General features: G+C 46.1%; 1 protein-coding gene across 1 annotated transcript in view; it reads right to left on the minus strand.

Annotated features, from left to right (window-relative positions):
- Window positions 1–19,248, minus strand: part of LOC136569838 (E3 ubiquitin-protein ligase BRE1B-like) — a gene marked incomplete at its 5' end in the record, with an annotated part of 28,280 nt that extends 9,032 nt beyond the window's left edge. The window contains 9 exons of the mRNA XM_066570202.1: window positions 1,531–1,680; window positions 2,799–2,916; window positions 3,572–4,062; window positions 5,259–5,380; window positions 7,150–7,285; window positions 10,002–10,181; window positions 14,540–14,659; window positions 16,278–16,352; window positions 19,030–19,248. Coding sequence (XP_066426299.1) covers window positions 1,531–1,680; window positions 2,799–2,916; window positions 3,572–4,062; window positions 5,259–5,380; window positions 7,150–7,285; window positions 10,002–10,181; window positions 14,540–14,659; window positions 16,278–16,352; window positions 19,030–19,248 — 1,611 coding nt within the window. The remainder of the gene's footprint in view (window positions 1–1,530; window positions 1,681–2,798; window positions 2,917–3,571; window positions 4,063–5,258; window positions 5,381–7,149; window positions 7,286–10,001; window positions 10,182–14,539; window positions 14,660–16,277; window positions 16,353–19,029) is intronic.
- Between the last annotated feature and the right edge of the window lie 718 nt (window positions 19,249–19,966).

A 19,966-nucleotide genomic window follows, 5' to 3' on the forward strand; every position in this document is an offset into this window, starting at 1 on the left:
GACAAGATGGCTGCCGTCAGTAATTAGAACAACCCAGAGAGACAAGATGGCCGCCGTCAGTAATTTGAACAAGCCATAGAGACAAGATGGCCGCCGTGAGGGGATGCAATAATCCAGAGAGACAAGATGGCTGCCATCAGTAATTAGAATAACCAATAGAGGAAAGATGGCCGCCGTGAGGGGATGCAATAACCCAGAGAGAAAAGATGGCTGCCATCAGTAATTAGAACAACCCAGAGAGATAAGATGGCTGCCGTCAGCAATTTGAACAAGCCATAGAGACAAGATGGCCGCTGTGAGGGGATGCAATAAGCCATAGAGACAAGATGGCCGCCGTCAGCAGACGGAATAACCCACAGAGAAAAGATGGCTGCCGTCAGTAATTAGAACAACCCAGAGAGACAAGATGGCCACCGTCAGCAGATGGAATAACCCAGAGAGACAAGATGGCTGCCGTCAGTAATTAGAACAACCCAGAGAGACAAGATGGCCGCCGTCAGCAGACGGAATAACCCACAGAGAAAAGATGGCTGCCGTCAGTAATTAGAACAACCCAGAGAGACAAGATGGCCACCATGAGGTGATGTCATAACCCATGCCCACTGACTGCGGCCATCTTGTCCCATTTCCGGATGTCGGCCATCTTGTCTCTGTGGGTTTATGTATCGCCTCATGGCGGCCATCTTGTCTCTCTGGGTTATTGCATCACCTCATGGCCGCCATCTTGTCTCTGTGGGTTATTGCATCACCCCGCCATCTTGTCTCTGTGGGTTATTGCATCACCTCATGGCGGCCATCTTGTGTCCCTGGGTTGTTCTAACTACTGACAGCGGCCATCTTGTCTCTATGGGTTATTGCATCACCTCAGGGTGGCCATCTTGTCCTCTTCCCTGATGGCAGCCATTTTGTCCCATTCCCTATTGTCCACCATCTTGTTCCCTCCTCTAATGTCAGCCATCTTGTCCTTTTCCCTCATGTCTGCCATCTTGCCCCACCCACTGATGGCCATCTTGTCCCTCTGGGTTATTGCATCCCCTCACGGCGGCCATCTTGTCTCTCTGGGTTATTGCATCACCTCACGGCAGCCATCTTGTGTCCCTGGGTTGTTCTAACTACTGACGGCGGCCATCTTGTCTCTATGGATTACCCCAAATTTTCACCAATTTTCACCCAATTTTCGCCCTTTTTCCCCTCCTCAGGTGCCCCCAGGTGTGCCCAGGTACCCCCAAATCCCCGTTTTTTACCCCAAATCCTCATTTTTAACCCAAATTTCATGGTTTTTTTTTTGTTTATGCCCCCCAGGTGTGCCCAGGTAACCCCAAAATCCCCGTTTTTCACCCCAAATCCCCGTTTTTCACCCCCAAATCCTCATTTTTAACCCGATTTTCGCGGGGTTTTTTTGTTTATGCCCCCCCAGGTGTGCCCAGGTGTGCCCAGGTGTATCCCAGGTAACCCCAAAATCCCCGTTTTTTACCCCAAATCTTCACTTTTAACCCAAATTTCACTGGTTTTTTTGTTTTTGCCCCTCACCTGTTTGGTGGCCGCCAGTCTCCTCTGCAGGTGCTCGATCTGCTCCTCGCTCATCCTCAGCCTCCTCAGCGCCTCCTCGTCCGCCAACTTCTTGGATTCCCGGCGCTCCCGCTCCTCCAGCTCCCGCCAGCGGCACCGCAGCTCCTCCAGCTAATTAATTAATCGTTAATTAATCACTAATTAATTGTTATATATCATCTGTTACTCGTTTCTTATCTTTGTTTCATTATTAACCCATAGGAACGAATAGGAGTTCTTGGATTCGCGGTGCTCCGGCTCCTCCCACGCAGCTCCTCCAGCTTGTTAATTAGTAATTAATAATTAATTAATCATTAATTAATAATTTATTAATAACATCTTAACTGTTCATTATCATTTTTAGTAATGTAACCCATAGGAACGAATGGGAGATCTTGGACTTGCTTCTCCAGCGGCACCCGCAGCTCACCCAGCTCATTAATTATTTATTAATTAATCGCTAATTAATAATTCATTAAATGCTTGTTAACTGTTTATTAGTCATTGTTTCATTAATTAACCCAAAGGAATAAACGGGAGCTTCTTGGACTTCCGTCGTTCCTGCTCCTCCAGCTCATTAGTTATTAATTAATCAATAATTAACGATAATAATATAATAAAACATAGTAAAAAACAATATAATAAATACATTAAAACACAGTATAATATAATGTAATATAATATAACATAATATAATACAGTATAATTTAATATAATATATAGAATATTTAATATAAATATCACGTGTAATAAATATTGCAGTAAAATTTAATAAATAATATAATATATAATGATTAATAATCATTAATTAGCCATCTAATACAATATATTTAATATACATAAAACACAATATAGTATTTACTACAATATAAATTGTAATGTATAGAGTAATATTTGTAAAAATTAAATAATAATACCCATTAATTAACCATTTATTAGACGCTGTTGAAATAATTAACCCATAGGAACGAACGGGAGTTCTTGGACTTGCGGCACTCCCGCTCCTCCAGCAACCATGCATCTTCTACCATTAATTAATTAATCCCTAATTAGCCGCTAATTAGCCACTAATTACCATATATTAGCCGTTAATTAGTCATTATTTAATTATTAAATAAGTAATTAACCATTAACTAGCAATTAATACCACCTCATAAACCCTTCATTAGGACTTAGCACTGCACAAACCAAACCCATGGCATTAAGGACCCCCTAATTAGCATTAATTAGTGTTAATTAGCACTAATTACCTCGGCCTTGCTCTTCCTCTCGGCGGCCATCAGGGTCACCTTGTCCCGCTGCTCCTTGGGGGCCGATTTGTACATGTCCAGCAGCAGCTTCATCTCTTTCTGGTTCTCCTGCGCCTTCCTGGGGGACATTTGCATCTCATTTGCATCTCATTTGCATCATCGGAAAAGCCACGCCCCCTTTTGTCCGGCTCCGCCCGTTTAATTTTGTCCCCAAATCCCACAAAATCAACCCAGAAGAGCCCCAAAAATCGACCCCGCAATTTCAGTTCCTGCTTCCCCTGTGCTCTTTCTGGGCTCATTTGCATCTCATTTGCATAACTCTAATAGATCATGCCTCTTTATTTTGCTCCGCTCCAAATTTTGCTCCAAACCCCCAATAATTGGCCCTGAAAAATCCCAAAAATCGACCCCAAATTTAATTTCCTTCTGGTTCTCCTGCGCCTTCCTGCTGGCCATTTGCATCTCATTTGAATCTCATTTGCTTAATCAGGAAAGCCACCCCCCCAAATCCCCTTAGAATGCCCCAAATCTTTCCAAAATCCCCCCAAACACCCCCCAGCACCCCTCCCCAAAACCCTCCCACACGCCTCATTAGCATCTCATTTGCATAAACACCGCTTCAGTATGCCCCAAACCCCTCCCAACTCCCACAAAATCCTTCTGAAATCCCCCTAAAATCCCTCAAAATCCCCCAGTTTTTAACTTAGCTTCCCCAGAACCCCTCCCACGCATCTCATTAGCATCTCATTAGCATAACCCGCCCCCATACTCACTTAAGCTCCGCCCTCAGCTGCTTCAGCACCTCCGAGTCCTTTTTCTTGCCCTCCTCGGGGCTCCCCTTGGGCCGTTCCCGCCCCTCCCCCCTCGCCCCTCCCCCCACCCCTCGTTCGGGGCGGGGCCTGGGAGGGGGCGGGGCCAAAGGCCTGGGAGGGGGCGGGGCTTGAGGCGGCTGAGAAGGGGCGGGGCTCGGGGTGGGGGCGGGGCCTGGAGGTTCCTCCTCTTCCTCTTTGGGAGGGGGAGGGGCGGATTTAGGAGGAAGAGGGTCTTGAGAGGAGGGGGCGGGGACAGAGGAGGCCACACCCTCTTTATCATCTGAAGGGGGCGGGGCTTGGGTGGTGGTGGGGGGCGGGGTTTCTTCAGGAGGAGGGGCGGAGCTTGAGGAGGGAGCGGGGCCTGCAGAGGAGGAGGAGGAGGAAGAGGGAGGAGGGGGTGGGGGAGGGGCAGGGCTGGGTGGGGGAGGGGCACCGCTGGCTTGGAGGCGGAGCTAAAAGAGAAAAAGGGGGAGGAGTCAGGAGGGCCACGCCCATTACAAGCGGCCACGCCCATTTAAACCACGCCCAATTTAAGCCCAGCCCTCATCGTTACAGGGACCACGCCCATTTAAATTTTAAGCTTTGCTCTTCAAGGGACCAAATCCATTTTTGAAAGGAGGTACGCCCCTTTAGGCCACGCCCACACGCTCTTAAAGGGACCACACCCCATTTTTTTTTAGACAAACCACACCCCTTTCAGTGGCCCCACCCATCTCTTAAAGGAGCCAGGTCCGGTTTTTTAGAACCTGGTCCCTTTAAGAGATAGGTATGGACACTTAAAGGAGGCCACGCCCCTTTTAGCCATGGTCAGAAACTCTTAAAGGCGCCACCGCCCATTTTTAAGTAGGCCACGCCTCCCTCAAAAGAGCCACGTCTTCTCTTAAAGTGGCCATGCCCACTTTTAAAGTGACCGCACCCCATTTAAAGAGGGCACAACCACTCTTAAATAGGCCACACCCACTTTCAATGAGACCACACCCACTCTAAGAGACCACACCCCCTCTTAAAGAGGCCACACCCACTCTTAAAGGGACCACACTCACTCTGAGACCACACCCACCCTTAAAGGGACCAAATGCTCCACTTAAAGAGACCACACCCAGCCTTAAAGGGACCACACCCACCCTTAAAGAGACCACACCCCTAATAAAGGAACCATACGCTTCTTAAAGGGACCACACCCCTATTAAAGCGGCCACGCCCACTTTTAAAGAGACCACACCCCTATTAAAGGAACCATATGCTTCTTAAAGGGACCACACCCCTATTAAAGAGGCCACGCCCACTCTTAAAGGGACCACACCCCTATTAAAGGAACCATACGCTTCTTAAAGGGACCACACCCCTATTAAAGAGGCCACGCCCACTCTTAAAGAGACCACACCCCTATTAAAGCAACCATACGCTTCTTAAAGGGACCAGACCCCTATTAAAGAGACCAAACCCACTCTTAAGAAGGCCACACCCACTCTAAGAGACCACGCCCACTCTTAAAGGGACCGCACCCCTATTAAAGGAACCCCATGCCTCTTAAAGGGACCACACCCCATTTAAGCAAACCACACCCATTTTAAACAAACCACACCCCTTAAAGCCACGCCCCCGGCGGTTTTTCGAGGCCACGCCCCCTCGGTCAAGCCCCGCCCACCTTGTTGATCTCGGCCTGCACCTCGCGGAGCTTGCGCTTGTAGCGCTGCACGTCGCCCTTGAGCTGGTGGTTGTGGTTCTGCAGGGAGCTGATCAGGTGGCGCATCTCGCGGTTAATGGGGCCTGCCAGGGGAGGGACAGGTGAGGGACAGGTGAGAGATAAAAAAATCCCCAAAAAAAAAATCCCCAAAAAAATCCCCAAAAAATCCCCCAAAAAATCCCCAAAATCCCCAAGATTTTACCCCAAAAATCAGCGAAATTCACTTAAAAATTCACTGAATTGATCACAGTGAGGGACAGGTGAGGGACACCAAAACCCCAACAAATCCCCCCCCAAAAACCTTTGAATTGTGATGATTTTACCCCAAAATTCACCAAATTGAGCCAAATGAGGGACAGGTCAGGGACAGGTGAGATAAAAAAAAATCCCAAAAAAATCCCCAAAATCCCGTCGATTTTACCCCAAAAATCAGCAAAATTCACTTAAAATTTCACTGAATTGATCCCAGTGAGGGACAGGTGAGGGGCACCAAAAACCCCAAAAAATCCCCTCAAAAAAACCCCAAATTGTGAAGATTTTACCCCAAAATTCACTAAATTGAGCCCAGTGACGGACAGGTGAGATAAAAAAAAAATCACCCCCAAAAAAATTCCAAAAATCCCCAAAATCCCAAAGATTTTTACCTCAAAAATCAGCGAAATTAACTTAAAATTTCACTGAATTGAACCCAGTGAGGGGCACCAAAAGCCCCAAAAAATCCTACAAAAATCCCAAAAATCCCCACAATTTTACCACAAAATTTATTCAGGTGTTCCCAGGTGTCCCTAAACCCCCAATTTTTCTCCCAATTTCCTCCCAATTTTCACTGATTTTCTCCCAATTTTCACCGATTTTCCCCCAATTTTCCCCAATTTCCTCCCAATTTTCCCCCTTTTTTCCCCCCAGCTGTGCCCAGGTGTCCCTAAACCCCCAATTTTCCCCAATTTCCTCCCAATTTTCACTGATTTTCTCCCAATTTTCACCGGATTTTTCCCAATTTTCTCCCAATTTCCCCCAAATTTTCACTGATTTCCTCCCAACTTTCACCGATCTCCTCCCAAATTTCACCGATTTCCTCCCAAGTTTTTACCAATTTTCCTCCCAAGTTTTTACCCATTTTCCCCCAATTTTCACCCATTTCCTCCCAATTTCCCCCAATTTCCTCCCAATTTTCACCAATTTTCCCCCAATTTTCACCCATTTCCCCCGAATTTTCCCAATTTCCCCCAATTTTCCCAATTTCCCCCATTTTTCGCCAATTTCTTCCCAATTTTCCCCGATTTCCTCCCAAATTTCACCAGATTTCCCCAATTTCCTCCCAATTTTCCCCAATTTCCTCCCAATTTTCACCAATTTTCCCCCAATTTTCACCCATTTCCCCCGAATTTTCCCAATCTCCCCCAATTTTCCCAATTTCCCCCATTTTTCGCCAATTTCCTCCCAATTTTCCCCGATTTCCTCCCAAGTTTCACTGGATTTCCCCCAATTTCCTCCCAATTTTCCCCAATTTCCTCCCAATTTTTTCCTCCCAATTTTCCCCAATTTCCTCCCAATTTTCCCCAATTTCCCCCCAATTTCCTCCCAATTTTCCCCTATTTCCTCCCAAATTTCACCAGATTTCTCCAATTTCCTCCCAATTTTCACCCATTTCCTCCCAATTTTCACCAGATTTTTCCCAAATTTCCCCAATTTCCTCCCAATTTTCCCTGATTTTCTCCCAATTTTCACCAATTTTCCTCCCAATTTTCACCCATTTCCTCCCAATTTTCACCAGATTTTTCCCAAATTTCCCCGATTTCCCCCCAATTTTCCCCGATTTCCTCCCCTCCAGCTGTGCCCAGCTGTTCCTCACCCGCCTGCTCGTTGGCCGCCAGGTTCTGCTCGAACTCGATGCGCAGCATCTCGTACTCCTTGCGCACCTGGGCCAGGGTGTCCTCCAGCTGGATCACCTCCGTCCTCAGGCGCTTCTGCACCCCCAGCTCGTCGCTCTGGAACATTCCAGAAACTTCATTTTGTTTTTTGGCATTTTTGGGAATTTTTTCGGATTTTTTTCGGATTTTTTTTGGGGATTTTTTGGTGATTTTTTACGAATTTTTCGGATTTTTTTTTTGATTTTTAAATGAACTTTTTTTTTGATTTTTAAATGAATTTTTTTTTGGTTTTTTTTGTGATTTTTAAATGAATTTTTATTTAGATTTTTTTCCCCAGTATTTTATGTTAAAATATTAAATATATTAATTATATATTTAATATATATTATGTATTATTATTTTAATATATGATATAATATATATAATTATATATAAACTATTATATATATATTATATAATAGTAATTATATAATTATATAATTATATAAATTATTATTATACATATTATATAAAATAATTATATAATATATATTATAAACTATTATATAATTATAAAATAACAATTATATATTATATAATATATATAATTACATATTATATATATAACTATTATAATGATTACAGATATATTTTAATATATATTTACATTCAATGTGGCAATGGCAGCCATCTTGGATGAGGCATTATGGGATTTATGGCACTGGCGGCCATATTGAATGAGGCATTATGGGATTTATGGCACCAGCAGCCATCTTGGATGAGGCATTATGGGATTTATGGCACTGGCAGCCATCTTGGATGAGGCATTATGGGATTGATGGCAATGGCAGCCATCTTGGATGAGGCATTATGGGATTTATCACACTGGCGCCCATTTTGAATGAGGCATTATGGGATTTATGGCACTGGCGGCCATCTTGGATGAGGCATTATGGGATTTATGGCACTGGCAGCCATCTTGGATGAGGCATTATGGGATTTATGGCACTGGCAGCCATCTTGGATGAGGCATTATGGGATTTATGGCACCAGCCGCCATTTTGGATGAGGCATTATGGGATTTATGGCACCGGCAGCCATCTTGGATGAGGCACTATGGGATTTACGGTACTGGCGGCCATTTTGCATGAGGCACTATGGGATTTATGGCACTGGCGGCCATCTTGGATGAGGCATTATGGGATTTATGGTACTGGCGGCCATCTTGGATGAGGCATTATGGGATTTATGGCACTGGCAGCCATCTTGTCTGAGGCATTATGGGATTTATGGCACTGGCAGCCATCTTGGATGAGGCATTATGGGATTTATGGCACCAGCATCCATCTAGAATGAGGCATTATGGGATTGATGGCAATGGTGGCCATTTTGGATGAGGCATTATGGGATTTATCGCACCGGCGGCCATCTTGGATAAGGTATTACGGGATTTTAAAGACCCCAAACCACCCCAAAACCCAACGGGACCCCCTGAGGGACACCCGGGGGACACTTGGGGACACCTGGGGACAGGTGAGGCTGCACCTCCAGGGGCTCAATGTGGTACCGGCGGCCATCTTGGATAAGAAATTATGGGATTTTAAGACCCCAAACCACCCCAAAGCCCAACGGGACCCCCTGAGGGACACCTGGGGGACACCTGGGGACAGGTGAGGTCGCACCTCCATGTGCTCAATGTGGAACCAGCACCCATATTGGATGAGGCATTATGGGATGTATGGCACTGGCGGCCATCTTGGATGAGGCATTATGGGATTGATGGCACTGGCGGCCATCTTGGATGAGGCATTATGGGATTTATGGCACTGGTGGCCATTTTGAATGAGGCATTATGGGATTTATCGCACCGGCGGCCATCTTGGATAAGGTATTACGGGATTTTAAAGACCCCAAACCACCCCAAAACCAAACGGGACCCCCTGGGTGGCACTTGGGGACACTTGGGGACACCTGGGGCCAGGTGAGGCTGCACCTCCATGTGCTCAATGTGGCACTGGCAGCCATCTTGGATAAGAAATTATGGGATTTTATGACCCCAAACCACCCCACAACCCAACGGGACCCCCTGAGGGACACCTCGGGGACACCTGGGGACAGGTGAGGCTGCACCTCCATGTGCTCAATGTGGCACTGGCAGCCATCTTGGATGAGGCATTATGGGATGTATGGCACTGGCGGCCATCTTCGATGAGGCATTATGGGATTTATGGCACTGGTGGCCATCTTGGATGAGGCATTATGGGATTGATGGCACCAGCAGCCATCTTGCATGAGGCATTATGGGATTTATCACACTGGCGCCCATTTTGAATGAGGCATTATGGGATTTATGGCACTGGCGGCCATCTTGGATGAGGCATTATGGGATTTATGGCACCAGCGGCCATCTTGGATAAGGTATTACGGGATTTTAAAGATCCCAAACCACCCCACAACCCAACGGGACCCCCTGAGGGACACCTGGGGGACACCTGGGGACAGGTGAGGTCGCACCTCTATGTGCTCAATGTGGCACCGGCGGCCATCTTGGATGAGGCATTATGGGATTGATGGCAATGGCGGCCATCTTGGATGAGGCATTATGGGATGTATGGCACTGGTGGCCATCTTGGATGAGGCATTATGGGATTTATGGCACTGGCCGCCATCTTGGATGAGGCATTATGGGATTTATGGCACTGGCGGCCATCTTGGATGAGGCATTATGGGATTTATCGCACCGGCGGCCATCTTGGATAAGGTATTACGGGATTTTAAAGACCCCAAACCGCCCCAAAACCCAACGGGACCCCCTGGGTGGCACTTGGGGACACCTGGACAGGTGGGGCCGCACCTCCATGTGCTCGATGTGGCGCAGGTGGCTGTTCTTGGTGGCCAGCAGCAGCGCCCGCGCCTCGTCCAGCTGCGTCTTCACCTGCAGGCTCTCGTGGTAGAGCAGCGAGAACTGGGACTGCAGCACCTTGTACTCCAGGGCCTCCTTCACCGCCTCCTCGGGCAGCGAGCGCAGAGCCACCTGCGGGACACCTGAGCGTCACCTGAGGGGCACCTGAGTCACCTGAGTGACACCTGAGTGACATCTGAGTGACACCTGAGGGACACCTGAGTGACATCTGAGTCATTGGAATGACCTGAGTGACACCTGAATGTCACCTGAATCACCTGAGTCACCCGAGTGACACCTGAATGACATATGAGTCATCGGAATGACCTGGGGGACACCAGAGTGACACCTGTGTGACCTCTGAGTCACCTGAGTGACACCTGTGTGACCTCTGAGTGACCTGAATGTCACCTGAGTCATCTGAATGACCTGAGTGACACCTGGGGGACACCTGTGGGACACCTGAGTGACACCTGCAGGACACCTGAGTGACACCTGCAGCACCTTGTACTCCAGGGCCTCCTTCACCGCCTCCTCGGGCAGCGAGCGCAGAGCCACCTGCGGGACACCTGAGGGTCACCTGAGGGGCACCTGAGTCACCTGAGTGACACCTGACACACCTGAGTGTCACCTGAGTGACACCTGAGGGGCACCTGCAGCACTTTGTACTCCAGGGCCTCCTTCACCGCCTCCTCAGGCAGCGAGCGCAGAGCCACCTGTGGGACACCTGAGGGTCACCTGAGGGGCACCTGAGGGTCACCTGAGTCATTGGAATGAGCTGAGTGACACCTGAATGTCACCTGAATCACCTGAGTGAGACCTGAATGGCATCTGAGTCATTTGAATGACCTGAGTGACACCTGAATGTCACCTGAATCACCTGAGTGACACCTGAATGACATCTGAGTCATTGGAATGACCTGGGGGACACCTGAGTGACACCTGAGTGACACCTGAGTGACATCTGAGTGACACCTGAGTGACACCTGAATCACCTGAGTCATTGGAATGACCTGAGTGACACCTGAGTGACATCTGAGTGACACCTGAGTCATTGGAATGAGCTGAGTGACACCTGAATGTCACCTGAATCACCTGAGTGACACCTGAATGGCATCTGAGTCATTTGAATGACCTGAGTGACACCTGAGTGACACCTGAGTGACACCTGAGTGACACCTGAATGGCATCTGAGTCATTTGAATGACATGAGTGACAGCTGTCACTTGAATCACCTGAATGACAGCTGGGGGACACCTGAGTGACACCTGAGTCATTTGAATGACCTGAGTGACACCTGAATGTCACCTGAATCACTTGAGTGACCTGAGTGACACCTGAGTGACATCTGAGTCATTGGAATGACCTGGGGGACACCTGAGTGACACCTGTGTGACCTCTGAGTCACCTGAGTGACACCTGTGTGACACCTGAGTGACCTGAATGTCACCTGAGGGTCACCTGAGTCATCTGAATGACCTGAGTGACACCTGGGGGACACCTGAGTGACACCTGAGGGACACCTGAGTGACACCTGCAGCACTTTGTACTCCAGGGCCTCCTTCACCGCCTCCTCGGGCAGCGAGCGCAGAGCCACCTGCGGGACACCTGAGCGTCACCTGAGGGGCACCTGAGTCACCTGAGTGACACCTGACACACCTGAGTGACACCTGAGGGACACCTGAATCACCTGAGGGACACCTGAGTGACACCTGAATCAGCTGAGTCATTGGAATGACCTGAGTGACACCTGAGTGTCACCTGAATCACCTGAGTGACACCTGAATGACATCTGAGTCATTGGAATGACCTGAGTGACACCTGAATGTCACCTGAATCACCTGAGTGGCACCTGAATGACATCTGAGTCATTGGAATGACCTGAGGGACACCTGAGTGACACCTGAATGACATCTGAGTCATTGGAATGACCTGAGTGACACCTGAATGTCACCTGAATCACCTGAGTGGCACCTGAATGACATCTGAGTCATTGGAATGACCTGAGTGACACCTGAGTGTCACCTGAATCACCTGAGTGACACCTGAATGACATCTGATACACCTGAGTCACCTGTGTGACACCTGAGGGTCACCTGAGTCATTTGAATGACCTGAGTGGCACCTGAGTCACCTGTGTGACACCTGAGTGTCACCTGGGGGACACCTGAGTCATTGGAATGACCTGAGTGACACCTGAGTGACATCTGAGTCATTGGAATGACCTGAGTGACACCTGAATGACATCTGAGTCATCGGAATGACCTGGGGGACACCTGGGGGACACCTGGGGGACACCTGAGTGACCTGAGTGACACCTGAGGGGACCTGAATCACCTGAGTGACCTGAGTGACACCTGAGGGTCACCTGAGGGGCACCTGAGTCACCTGAGTGACACCTGAGTGACACCTGAGTGACACCTGAATCACCTGAGTGACACCTGAGTGACACCTGAATGACACCTGAGTGACACCTGAGTGACACCTGGAACCACGTGAGTCCCCAATGTCCCCAGTCCCTTTTTTCCCAATTTTCCACCATTTTTTCCCAACGTTCCCCATTTTTGCTCAATGTCCCCAAACGTCCCCAATGTCCCCAATGTCCCCAGTGTCCCCAATCCCATTTTCCCAATTTTCCACCATTTTTCCCCGAATTTCTCCCATTTTTTCCCCAATTTTGCTCCATGTCCCAGTGTCCCAAATGCCCCAACTGTCCCCAATGTCACCTTGAGCCTCTCCTGTCCCCTGATGTCCCCCAATGTCCCCAATGTTCCCCAATGTCCCCAATGCTCCCAGTCCCATTTCTTCCAATTTTCTCCCATTTTTCCCAAATTTCTCCCAGTTTTGCTCAATGTCCCCCATGTCCCCAATGCCCCCAAATGTCCCCAGTGTCCCCAATCCCGTTTTTCCACCATTTTTTCCCAAATTTCTCCCGTTTTTTCCCCATTTTTGCTCAATGTCCCAAATGTCTCCAATGTCCCCAATGTCACCTTGAGCCTCTCCTGTCCCCTGATGTCCCCAATGTCCCCCAATCCCCCCAAATGTCCCCAATGCTCCCAGTCCCATTTCTTCCAATTTTCCCCCATTTTTTCTCCATGTCCCCAATGTCCCCAACACCCCCTGTGTCCCCAATCCCATATTTTCCCAATTTTCCACCATTTTTCCCAAATTTCTCCCATTTTTGCTCAATGTCCCCAACGTCCCACACGCCCCCAACGCCCCCAATCCCCCAAAAATCCCAAATGTCCCCCAAATGTCCCCAATGTCCCCAATATGTCCCCAATCCCATTTTTCCCAATTTTCTCCCATTTTTTTCTCAATGTCCCCAACGCCCCCAATGTCCCCAAATGTCCCCCATGTCCCCAATGTCCCCAACGCCCCAATGTCCCCCATGTCCCCAATGACCCCAAAGCCCCCCATGTCCCCAGTGTCCCCAATCCCATTTTTCCACCATTTCTTCCCAAATTTCTCCCATTTTTTCCCGTTTTTTCCCGTTTTTCCCCATTTTTGCTCAATGTCCCAACATCCCCAATGTCCCCAAACCCCCAATGTCCCAAATGTCCCCAATCCCTTTTCCCGATTTTCCATCATTTTTTTCCCAAATTTCTCCCATTTTTGCTCCATGTCCCCAACGTCCCCAACGCCCCCAATGTCCCCCAAACCCCCCAGTGTCCCCCAACGTCCCCAATCCCATTTTTCCCAATTTTCCCCCATTTTTTTCTCAATGTCCCCAACGTCCCCAATGTCCCCAAAGCCCCCAATGTCCCCAGTGTCCCCAATCCCATTTTTCCACCATTTTTTCCCAAATTTCTCCTGTTTTTTCCCGTTTTTCCCCATTTTTGCACAATGTCCCAACATCCCCAACGTCCCCAATGTCCCCAATCCCATTTTTCCCAATTTTCCACCGTTTTTCCCAAATTTCTCCCATTTTTGCTCCATGTCCCCAATGTCCCCCAATGTTCCCCAATGTCCCCAATCCCCTTTTTCCCAATTTTCCATCATTTTTTTCCCAAATTTCTCCCATTTTTGCTCCATGTCCCCAACGTCCCCAACGTCCCCCAAACCCCCCAGTGTCCCCCAACGTCCCCAATCCCATTTTTCCCAATTTCCCCCATTTTTTTCTCAATGTCCCCAATGTCCCCAATGTCCCCAATGTCCCCAATGTCCCCAAAGCCCCCAATGTCCCCAGTGTCCCCAATCCCATTTTTCCACCATTTTTTCCCAAATTTCTCCCGTTTTTTCCCGTTCTTCCCCATTTTTGCTCAATGTCCCAACATCCCCAATGTCCCCAAATGTCCCCGGGTGTCACCTTGAGTCTCTCCTGTCCCCTGACGTCCCCCAAAGTCCCCAATGTCCCCAATGTTCCCCAATGTCCCCATTCCCATTTTTTCCCAATTTTCCACCGTTTTTCCCAAATTTCCCCCATTTTTGCTCCATGTCCCCAATGTCCCCCAATGTCCCCAGCGCCCCCAAATGTCCCCGGGTGTCACCTTGAGCCTCTCCTGTCCCCTGACGGCCGCCTGCAGCTCCAGCTGCAGCTTCTCCAGCTCGGCCATGCGGGAATTGGCCAGGTCCTGGTTCCCCTCCAGCTCCGCGTTCAGCATCTCAAACTGAGGGGGGAGAAAAAACACCCCAAAAATCCCAAATTTCACCCCAAAAATCCCTGGGGTTGTCAAAATTCCTGAATTCCCAAAAACCCCCGAAGAATCCCCCAAAAAATCCCACAAAAATCCGCAGAATTTCCATCAAAATTACTACCCCAAATCCATCCCAAAGCCCATTTCGGCATCTCAAACTGGAGTGGGATAAAAAACCCCAAAAACCCCAAAATTCACTCCAAAATTCCAGGGGAAATGCAAAATTCCACAAATTCCCAAAAATTCCCACAAAAAAACCCCAAAATTTGACCGAAATCCATCAAAATTCCACTCTAAATCTGTCCCAAGTTCAGCATCTTAAAGTGGGGGAAAAAACCCCAAAAATCCCAAAATTCACCCCAAAATTCCAGGGGAAATCCAAAATTCCACAAATTCCCAAAAATTCCCACAAAAAAACCCCAAAATTTGATCCAAATCCTTTAAAATTCTACTCTAAATCTGTCCCAAGTTCACCATCTCAAAGTGGGAGGGGAAAAACCCCAAAAATCCCAAAATTCACCCCAAAATTCCAGGGGAAATCCAAAATTCCACAAATTTCCAAAAATTCACAAAGAATTCCCAAAAAATCCCACAAAAAAACTCCCAAAATTTGATCCAAATCCATCAAAATTCCACTCTAAATCTGTCCCAAGTTTAGCATCTCAAAGTGGGAGGGGAAAAACCCCAAAAATCCCAAAATTCACCCCAAAATTCCACTGGGATTCCAAAATTCCATAAATTCCCAAAAACTCCAAAAGAATTCCCAAAAACTTCCCATAAAAACCACAAAATTCCTGATCTTCCCCAAAAATTCTCCCAAAATTCTCAAAATTCCAAATTTTCCCAAACACTTTTCCCCCAAAATTCCCAAATCTTCCCCAAAAATTCTCCCCAAAAAATCCCAAATTTCCCCAAAATCCCCCCAAATTTCCCCAAAAATTCTCTCAAAAATTTTAAAAAATTCTCAATTATCCCCCAAAATTTCCCCCGAAATTCCCAAAATTTTCCTCCAATTTCCAAAAAAAAACTCCCAAAAATTCCCCCAAAATTCCCAATTTGCCCAAAAAATTCTCCTGAAAAATTCCCATATTTTCCCCCAAAATCCCACAAATTCTCCCCAATTTTCCCCCAAAAATTCTCCCATAAAAATCCCAAAATTCCCCCAAAAATTCTCCCCGAAAATTCTCAAAATTTCCTCCAATTTCCCCCAAAATTCTCCTGAAAGTTCTCACAAAAATTCTCAATTTTTCCCCCAAATTTTCCTGAAAAATTCCCAAAATTCCACAAATCCCTAAAATTTTCCTCAAAATCCCTAAAATTTCCACATTTCCCCCCAAAATTTCCAAATTTACCCCAAAATTTTCCAAATTTACCCCAAAAATTCTCCCTACAATTGAGTCTTCCCCCCAGAATTCCCCCCACTTTTCCCCAGAATTTCTCCCAAAAAACCCCAAAATTTCCCCAAAAATCCTCCAAAAAATTCCCGATTTTTTCCCAAAATTCCCGATTTTTTTCCCCTAAATTCCCCATTATTCCCAAATTCTGCATTTTTTCCCAAAATCCCCGGAATTCTCCCCGAATTTCCCGTTACCTTTTGCATGCTCAGGGTGATTTGTCCCCCCTGGAATCCTCCGGAGCTTCCGGAGCCGTAGGAGCCCGAGGTCAGCTGGGACAGGAGGGATAGGACAGGTGAGAATGGACACCAAAAACCCCAAAAATCCCCCAAAAAATCCCTAATCCCCCAAAAAAACCCAAAATCCCCCCAAAAACACCAAGAATTCCCCCAAAAAACCCCAAAAATCCCCCCAAAAAACCCCAAAATCCCGAAGATTTTACCTCAAAATCCTGAAAATTTTACCCCAAAATCCTGAAGATTTTACCCCAAAATTCATGAAATTGGCCCCAAAATTCACCTGAATCTACTCAAAAAATCCCTTAAATTATTCACAGTGAGGGACACCAAAAACCCCAAAAAAATCCCCAAAAATTGTGAAGATTTTACCTAAAAATTCAATAAATTGGCCCCAAAAATTCACTGAAAAATTCATTGAATTGGTCCCAGTGAGGGACACCAAAAACCCCAAAAATGCCCCAAAATTGTGAAGATTTTACCCCAAAATTCATTAAATTGGCCCCAAAACTCACCTGAATCTACTCAAAAATCCCATAAATTATTCACAGTGAGGGACACCAAAAACCCCAAAAAATCCCCCCAAAAAAACCCCAAAATTCACTGAATTGGCCCCAAAAATTCACTTAAAAATTCATTGAATTGGTCAAAGTAAGGAACAGGTGAGGGACACAAAAAACCCCAAAAAATCCCCCCAAAAAACCCCAAAATCCTGAAGATTTTACCCCAAAATTCATTAAATTGACCCCAAAATTCACCTGAATCTACACAAAAATCCCTTAAATTATTCACAGTGAGGGACACCAAAAACCCCAAAAAATCCCCAAAAATTGTGAAGATTTTACCTAAAAATTCAATAAATTGGCCCCAAAAATTCACTGAAAAATTCATTGAATTGATCCCAGTGAGGGACACCAAAAACCCCAAAAATGCCCCAAAATTGTGAAGATTTTACCCCAAAATTCATTAAATTGGCCCCAAAACTCACCTGAATCTACCCAAAAATCCCTTAAATTATTCACAGTGAGGGACACCAAAAACCCCAAAAAATCCCCCCAAAAAAACCCCAAAATTGTGAAGATTCAGGGAAGTTTTGGGTCCATTTTAATGAAATTTTGGGGTAAAATCTTCAGGATTTTGGGGCTTTTTGGGGTTTTTTTTTGGGTTTTTGGTGTCCCTCACTGGGATCAATTCAGTCAATTTTTAAGTGAATTTTGGGGGCAGTTCAGTGAATTTTGGGGTTTTTTTGGGGGCATTTTTTGGGGTTTTGGTCTCTCTCACTGTGAATAATTTAAGGGATTTTTGAGTAGATTCAGGTAAATTTTGGGGTCAATTTAATGAATTTTGGGGTAAAATCTTCAGGATTTTGGGGTTTTTTTGGGGAATTTTTGGGGGTTTTTGGTGTCCCTCACTGGGACCAATTCAGTGAATTTTTAAGTGAATTTTTGGAGCCAATTTTTTGAATTTTTAGGTAAAATTTTCACAATTTTGGGGGGATTTTTTGGGGTTTTTGGTGTCCCTCACTGGGACCTATTCTATGAATTTTCAAGTGAATTTTTGGGGGCAATTTATTGAATTTTGGGGCTTTTTTGGGGGGATTTTTGGGGTTTTTGGTGTCTCTCACTGTGAATAATTTAAGGGATTTTTCAGTAGATTCAGGTGAGTTTTGGGGTCAATTTAATGAATTTTGGGGTAAAATTTTCACAATTTTGGGGTTTTTTTGGGGAATTTTTTGGGGTTTTTGGTGTCCCTCACTGTGAATAATTTAAGGGATTTCTCAGTAGACTCAGGTAAATTTTGGGGTCAATTTAATGAATTTTGGGGTAAAATTTTCACAATTTTGGGGTTTTTTTGGGGTTTTTGGTGTCCCTCACCTGTCCCTCACTTTGAGCAATTCAGTCAATTTTTAAGTGAATTTTTGGGGTCAATTTAATGAATTTTGGGGTAAAATTTTCACAATTTTGGGGTTTTTTTGGGGAATTTTTTGGGGTTTTTGGTGTCCCTCACTGTGAATAATTTAAGGGATTTTTGAGTAGATTCAGGTAAATTTTGGGGTCAATTTAATGAATTTTGGGGTAAAATTTTCACAATTTTGGGGTTTTTTTGGGGGGATTTTTTGGGGTTTTTCGTGTCCCTCACTGGGACCAATTCAGTCAATTTTTAAGTGAATTTTTGGGGCTAATTCAGTGAATTTTGGGGTTTTTTTGGGGGGATTTTTTGGGGTTTTTGGTGTCCCTCACTGGGACCAATTCTATGAATTTTTCAGTCAATTTTTGGGGCCAATTCTGTGAATTTTGGGGGTAAAATCTTCACCATTTCCTCCCAATTTTCACCATTCCCCCCCCCCCGCCAGCTGTGCCCAGGTAACCCCAAAATCCCCATTTTTAACCCAAAATCCCCATTTTTGACCGAAAATCCCCATTTTTAACCCAAAATCCTCATTTTTCACCCGATTTTCACCGGGTTTTTTTTCTTCATCCCCTCCCACCTGTCCCCAGCTGTCCCTAAACCCCCAAATCCCCCCAAATTTCCCCCAATTTTTCCCCCCCAGCTGTGCCCAAAAAATCCCCAATTTTCCACCCCAAAATCCCCATTTTTGACCCAAAATCCTCATTTTTCACCCGATTTTCACGGGGTTTTTTTTGCCCATCCCCTCCCAGCTGCGCCCAGCTGCGCCCAGCTGTGCCCAGATGTGTGCCCAGCTGTGTTTTACCTGCTCCAGGGCCTCGGCCAGGTGTCTGTCCAGCCGCCCCTCGCGCTTGCGCAGTTTGGCGCTGTCCCATTGCAGCCCCTCCAGGGTCGTCCCCATTTCCAGAACTTTGGTCTCAGCTGAGGTGGCCTTGTCCTGGAGCTCGGCCAGCTGGGCCAGGGCACATTGGACAGGTGAGATAAAACACAAAAAAACCCCAAAAAACTGCAAAAAAACCCGAAGATTTTACCCCAAAATTCACGAAATTGGCCCCCAAAAATGAGCGAAATTCGCTTAAAAATTCGCTTAAAAATTCGCTTAAAAATTCACTGAATTGTTCAAGGTGAGGGGCAGGTGAGGGACACCAAAAACCCCAAAAAATCCCCCCAAAAAACCCCAAAATTCTGAAGATTTTAGCCCAAAAATTCACAAAATTGGCCCCAAAAATCAGAAAAATTCACTTAAAAATTCACTGAATTGGTCACAATGAGGGGCAGGTGAGGGACACCAAAAACCCCCAGAAATTCCTAAAATACCAAAGATTTTAGCCCAAAATTCAATAAATTGACCCCAAAAATCAGAAAAATTCACTTAAAAATTCGCTTTAAAAATTCGCTTAAAAATTGGCTAAAATGGTCACAGTGAGGGACACCAGAAAACCCAAAAAATCCTACAAAAATCCCCAAAATGCTGAAGATTTTAGCCCAAAAATTCACAAAATTGGCCCCAAAAATCAGAAAAATTCACTTAAAAATTCACTGAATTGGTCCCAGTGAGGGACAGGTGAGAGACACCAAAAACCCCAAAAAATCCCCCCAAAAAACCCCAAAATTCTGAAGATTTTACCCAAAAATCAGCGACATTCACTTAAAAATTCACTTAAAAATTCACTGAATTGGTCACAATGAGGAACAGGTGAGAGACTCCAAAAACCCCAAAAAATTCTAAAAAAATCCCCAAA

This window comes from Molothrus aeneus, unplaced genomic scaffold (genome assembly GCF_037042795.1).
Source record: "Molothrus aeneus isolate 106 unplaced genomic scaffold, BPBGC_Maene_1.0 scaffold_271, whole genome shotgun sequence".
Classification (NCBI taxonomy): Eukaryota; Metazoa; Chordata; class Aves; order Passeriformes; family Icteridae; genus Molothrus; species Molothrus aeneus.